The sequence below is a fragment of the Blennius ocellaris genome, assembly GCF_963422515.1.
Source record: "Blennius ocellaris genome assembly, chromosome: 21".
NCBI classification, from domain to species: domain Eukaryota; kingdom Metazoa; phylum Chordata; class Actinopteri; order Blenniiformes; family Blenniidae; genus Blennius; species Blennius ocellaris.
The window spans coordinates 4,026,888-4,033,638 of NC_137670.1; the positions used below are offsets into that span (position 1 = coordinate 4,026,888).

The 6,751-nt window shown below is 42.8% G+C and overlaps 1 protein-coding gene across 1 annotated transcript; it reads left to right on the forward strand.

Annotated features, from left to right (window-relative positions):
- Positions 1-666: 666 nt before the first annotated feature.
- LOC308145527 (dynein regulatory complex protein 1-like) lies at positions 667-5,818 on the forward strand (the record flags this gene model as incomplete). Its single annotated transcript, XM_080516991.1, has 15 exons — positions 667-674; positions 795-852; positions 1,309-1,418; positions 1,536-1,722; positions 1,846-1,983; positions 2,194-2,277; positions 2,371-2,490; positions 2,641-2,756; positions 2,854-2,988; positions 3,104-3,461; positions 4,182-4,265; positions 4,374-4,489; positions 4,577-4,720; positions 4,796-4,900; positions 5,737-5,818. 15 exons carry the CDS (start codon positions 667-669, stop codon positions 5,816-5,818), a joined length of 1,845 nt encoding a protein of 614 aa, XP_080373117.1.
- Positions 5,819-6,751: the final 933 nt, after the last annotated feature.

Genomic DNA, 6,751 nt, shown 5'->3' on the forward strand with positions numbered 1-6,751 from the left:
CATCCTTGGTGTTCGACAACGGCCGGTACTCTTGTCTGCTTTCCCATGCTCTCCGCAACGCTCGTCTGCAGACTGTACGCAGGTCGCAGATGCGCACATGATTGTATTCATGTTCCACTGGGCTCACTTCCGTGCGCGTTCTATAACGTAATGTGACGATCCCGACAACATCGCCACCTCTGCTGCCCTCTTCTCCACTTTTCCTAAAGTAGTTTATGCTTCACGTGAGGGGTTCTGAGCCGTCTGGGTATCTTTATTTGCTTTTAAATTGTGATTGTTCAGAAAGGGAGCCGATCTCCTCACACAAGTGCCAAGCTGGCTCTGACGCATGCGCAGTTGGCTCGCGGTCACAAAATATGGGCTGTGCGCGTTCGACCGCAGAGGTGTCGTTGCGCACCCGAGCCCCTTGGGGCGGTGACGACTTTGAAGCTACTGCGCACGCGTACTTTGGAGAGCGTGGACATGTTAACCCTGTTTTTTGATGATGTCATGCTGATGCCAGAGTGATGTCATAACCAATCCAGACCATGAAAGAACTGGAAAACATCAAAGGCCAGGGTGAAAAATCAAACTACCTTGAAGGCGACTTTAATTATATCAGTTTGCAACACATCCTCAAGCGTGAAGAGATTTAATAAATTGTCATCGTTCAAAAATAAAGACACTATGACGAGGTAACTTTGTTAACGAAGTTAACGTGACGTTTGCATACTTCACTGCTTCTCATGTCAGTTTATGGTTAATGTGTAATTTTGATGGGTTTTTTTGTTTTGTTTTGTTTTTTTATTTCTTAGTTTCCCCACTCTGGTGAATGGACAAAACCCCATTATGGAGGTCGGTGAAGAAATAAAGGTGAGAAAACATGAGGGAGAGGAGGAAGACAGTATGAAGGTTGTTTTAACTTCCTAATTAGGGTCTGAGCTCGAGCACACCTGAGAAATGTGGGTTGTGCGTGGACACCTGTTCAATGCTGCTTGCAGCTTTGATTTAATTTTTGTAACCTAAAGAACATGGTGATATAGTGTTGTCTGTGTGGGAGCAGCAGTCAGTGTGGTGCCGAGAGAACCACTTGATTCTTCACCCCTCGATTTAGTGCCACATAGATGTTGTTGTTAAAGCGATTCTTAATGCGTTGCTGGTAACACGACTTTGCCTTTTTTACCGTTTTAATCTCTGTCAGCACCTCAATGCAGAAACTGAATATAGACATAACTGACAATACACAAAAGAGTTAACTAAATATAAAAACTATATTGACAGTTCGATTTACAAATTTTCACTTGAGCCAAATATTGTTATTTCTTGAAGCTGGTCAACCTGAAGAAAAATCTGTCAACATCAGTCGCCAACATCTTGAGAGGAGCTGATGCCAGTCAGCTGAAGCGAAGCGTCAAGCTGGAGGAATCTGCTAAAATCAGGCAAATCTTTCACTCATCTTTTCCAATCTCCTTCATGTCAAATGGCAATATACCTTCACCTGACCTTCATTCTATGTGTGTTATTCACAATGTTCTTTTACAAACTTCCCCACACAGACTGAAGCGGTTGGAAAAAGACGCTGAGTCTGTCCGTGCGAAACGTGAGGAGCTCTCAAAAGGGTGGATGCTCATAAAAACAAAAGAAAAGCTCCCTCTGGAGATGAAGACAACCCTGAAGAAGCAGCAGCAGTTGTGTGCCGCTATCCTTCAGGAAAAGGAGCAACTCATCGATGACCTGCGTCGGGTAACTCAAGTCTATCAAGCCACTTCTTCACAAATATACACTATGAGAGCTTTATCCTCTGAGGTGTACACGGTGGTCTCCTTGAAGCTGTGCGCTTAATTAGTCTTCTCTGCTGCTGAACAGGATATCAAAAGGAGAACTGAACTTCATGAGGAGACCTTGATTAAAAACCAAGAGGAGATTGGCCTGCTGATGGAGAGAAACCAGCACCAGATCGACGTCCTGACAAGGGCCTACGCCCAGGAGCTGAAAAACACTGAGGTACGAGCAGATGTGTGGGTCTAAAAAGGTTCTTTTGATTCAGTCAGAAGAAGGAACATTTTCATCATCTTTTTTTAATTAAATTTTCTATCACACCTCTTCAATTTAGAGTCACAGTTAGACTCGGCTGCATGTTGTTGGACTGTGCTCAAGTGTCCCAATAACGACCCGTGTTTAATGATTCTGATTCTTATATTTCTGTTTTGGCAGAGAGTTGCGGAGGAATTGGAAAGGAAACAATCAGACAGCAACATCAGATTTGATGCAGAGTTGGGGGTGCTCAAAAAGAAGGAGGTGAGGACAATCGGTGTAAAGAAACAGTCACAGACTTGCTGGTGTCTTGCGTATATCAGTGTCTAATGATTTCTGAATTTTGTCGAACTGCAGGAAACAATGGAAACACTGTTAAAATCGGCAATGAAGAAATGTGAAGAGAAATTTGAGCAGGAAATAAAGGCGAGAGGAAAAGAAATCCTCAATGAGTTGAGACTGCTGATTGAGTGGCAGGTATGCACATATATATCAATGAGCTTTTTATTTGGTGACCTCTTGTGTTTCATACAAAAAACCCCACAAAAAAACAAAAACGTTCTTGTTTATGTTTTGTATTGCCAACAATGAAATAACTTTTTGACCATTTCACGCCGGTCCCTGCAGGAGGAGCAGAGAAAAACACAAAGAAAGTACAACAAGTTAGCTGCCAATTGTGCAACGGTGGAAAGAATTGACCAACAGCTCAGTATCGAGGCCAAATTAAAAAAGCGCCTCTTGAGGTATGCCGCTTGTCTAAAGCACATGCATGCATGCGCACGCATGCGCACGCATGCGCACACAAGCTTGGGTTGTGACATTGATCTTTTTGCATTTCAGTTTGAGGTCAGAAATCATCGACTTGAAAATAAAGCTTGCAGAGGAAGACAACGACTTCTCAAAGAAGAACCGGCCTCTCTTAAAGGAACATAACCGCCTCAGGCAACGACAAGAGCGCCTACAAAACCAAATGAAGTGAGTCATAATTAATCACTTCATGGTTGTGAAGTATAAATGCTTCATGTTTTGTTTTGTTTTTTTGTTTTTGTTCCCCCCCTCCTAATTCTACTTTCCTGTTCCCTTCATGTAGACACTTTGCTCAAGCTGACGTCAGGCAGTACGAGGAGGTGTGGACAACCATCGATTCGGAGGTTAAGCTGTCTGCAAAAAAAGCCTTGGAGATTGACTCGCTGATTTGCAGTCAATTCGGCTCAGTTTATAAACCTCCTGCGGTTTTCAAGGACGTCTGGGATCCCAATTGGTCCCAACAAATGTCCCCTGATCACGAGCTGCTTCAAACTGAATCAGCCTCCGTTGCTTTGGAGACTATTGAGAGTCGGTACCCGGTGACAGGCCAAGAAGGGAAAGCAGTGCATGGAAAGAGCAGCGCAGAGTTGGAGAAAGAGAAGATTCTGAAGGCGGTGGTGGAGACACTGTTTGATGAAGCGGTACGAGTCCTTTTACATACCTATGTCGTGAGAAAGATTTTAAATCATGAGACTTTGATGTTTTAATCTGTGGAAATGATCCTGGCAGAAGTTCAAAAAGAACGCAGTCGTTAACTGAAGTTGATTTTGTATAAAATTGAGTGTGTGCACATAGAAAGACAAGAAAACTCTTACCCTTCTCCCATCACAGGGTATCCTGAATGAAGATGTTCTCTTGGAATTCGTGAATTTCTTGAATGAGCAGGACAAAGCTGATATTAAGCTTATTTCCCTTCTTCATGTGAGTATAAAGTCATCTCTTTGCTGTTCCCTGAAGCAAATACTGTCTCTTCAGAGTCTTGTGGCTGCTTTACAAGCTCTTACTAGTTGGAAATGAAACAAATCATCCATCCATCATACAGCTTTGTGCAAAACTGGGTCACGGGTGCTGGCATTGATGGCAGGATAAACATTAGTCTATCACTGGGCAAACGGGGAGAGACAGACCAACACATGCACATTCCTTTTGAGATACATAAAAAGCCTTAAAAGCATGTTTTTGGACTGTAGAAAACACACACACAGAAAAAAACTTTGAAACTCTTAACATAAAAGCCTCCAAGTCTGGATGCGAACCAAGATTGTTCCTGCTGTTATGTGATATAGGTGACTCACTGTGAGGTGAGCGTGCAAACCGCTTCCTCAAGAGGTGAATAACAACCATCCTGGTTTGTCTTTCAGGCTTTGGGCACTGAAGATAAGGATTTGTCCAAGTTTATTCTTTTCATCATAAACTACGATAGTCAGCAGAGAAACCAGGCTGAGGTGAGTAGGAGCAGTCGGTTTGTTTGTTGTTGGTTGATGTTGTGAACATTGACTTGTAGGAATTGGTCTTTTTACTTCTGTACTTCACTGTCCATTGTTTGCTTGTAGGATGTTTGTGGTAGTGGCACAGCAGAAGAGGCGGGGAAGATGGGCGCTGAGCTTGTGGACCACAACAATATCTTGCTTGCTCTGCAAAGTTTCCTCGAGGACAACCGAAGGCCCAGGTAACCCCACATCCCAGTGCATCCAGTGTGAAAAAACCCACGTTGTTAGTCTCAGCTCAGCTTGATGCTGTAATTTGTTTTTTCAAGGAGCGACCCCGTTCCAGAACAGCCTCGTTCTCAGCTTCTCAAAGGCAAAGAAGACAAAGTCTACTGGGAGTCTCTGGGCAATGTCATCCCTGAGGACAAACTCATACTGTGGGAAGAAATGGCGGTCACACTGAAGAAATACCAGTGAGTGGACAGACACACAGCTGTGATTTAACTGCATGAAATGAGTGGTTTTGAGATTGTGTGTATGTTTTTCAGAGCCATGCTGAATGAAACGCATGACATTATCTCAGAGAGTGAGATATTGGAGCAGCAGAACGCAGAGATGAAGAAATATCTGCAACAGCCCCAGCAGCATGCACAGTACGTGACAATTCTGAATATTTTGCTCTCTGACAGACACGATCGACTTTATCCAACGTTAGTTCAGACAACGGTCTAATATAAAATAGTCACATTTAGTTATTTTCTGCGTAATGTTGAATTCTGCAGTGGACACAGTGATTAAAAATACCGATTTTCAATAGTTTTTCTGAATGAACACATAGTTTACATGTTGCAGAATCAGCATGCTTTTTTTGGTCAAATTTAAAATGGTCACTCAATGCTTTCATAGCCAATGGTTGAAATATGTAATTCATACAACAAATTCAATGTCTAACTCGATTTAAAGGAATCTGTTACTTATCTAACAAGAGTTTTTCCTCACGTTTTCTCTCACAGGTACCCTGGAGCAGGTATGTTTGACGTACGTCAAACAAAGAGAACAGTACAGTGTCCAGGAAGTGCAAAACACGCCACAAAAATAATTCCAAATGGGAAAAGCATTCCCCAAGTTAAAAAAACAAATATGACAGAAAAAACGGTCCCTAATAGGGAAATCACTTCCCGATTGAGAAAACATGTCCCAGTCCCAACAACACTTCGAAAGCGAGAAAATCCTTCTCAATCCCAAAACCTTCTAGAATGTCTGACGGTAAAGCCATGTGCAATCTTACCGAGGCCCCCAAAACCCAGTGTTCATCCTACAAAATGTCCAGCGGTCGCAAGGAAACAGAAGCGATAGGACAAGAGGTGGAGAGGAGTTTTAATACATGGTAGTCCCCTGCTGAGTTTGCGCCCTGGCAGCCCAGGAGCTCCTGACTCCTGAAGCGGCACACGTCATCGTTGACCAAAAAAAAATTCACTGGGGTTTGCAGTGACTGTGACGAAGTGCGAGTGTGCAACGCGCCGTCGTACGGCGACGGGCTTGCGCTGCAGAGCTGCCGACTCCCAGTGTAACCCCCACACTAGGGGACATCGAGTCCAGCCATGAAATATTCATGTGAAGATGTTTTGAAGCGCTTTGCATGTATTAAAAGTCACACCCACTGAATCATGGATGGCGTAACCTGACACAGGTGCGCTCGAAACTGCAGATCCTCACCGCCTTGTTAATGAGCAATGTGATCTCACACGATAGACTGTGTTCACAGGAAGTGGCCCTGGCTTACAGCAGGGAGGTTAAAGGAAGCCTGCAACCTCCTGATCTTCATGCCAACTGCCATCAATCTATTTTTTTTGATGCAGTGGCAGGAAACACATGCTGACCCAACAAATAAACAGGACTTAAACAGTGGATGTCTTGCTGTGAGATGCACGTGCTTACTATTACACCACAGTACATTCAAAGCCATTCATCTATACTGGACTTCTAATATGTGTAATTGTTAACTGCCTGAAAATATTAAACATCTGGTAAAAAAAATATGTCTTCAACTGAGATGCATCAGATCCACATGTGAGAGATGTGAATGCCTTTATTTTTTTTTTCCAAATACAGTAATGTGTGTTGTAGAATAGGCTTGGAAAGTGTTGTGTGGAGTTTGTATGTATGGAGTACAGTTTGTAAGACTTATCATCTACTGCCCCCTACTGATCACAAACAAAACCACAACAAAAACGGTATCAGAAGTATTTTACTTTTTTTGAAAAAAGGCAACTCATTGAATAAAACAGTGTAGAAAAAGTCAGTAGAAATCACAGGATTAATGTGCACAGAGCAGCGATAGTGATGATGGAATACTATTCTGGATGACAGACATTCATTCTTACTTGGGTTGTTTCGTCCTCTGTAGCAATACAATATTTGTGGGCTGTTGGTAAAAACTGTTTGTGGTTTGCAGTTTTTTAACCGTTTACTGACTGGATTTATTTTAGTTTTATAGTCATAAA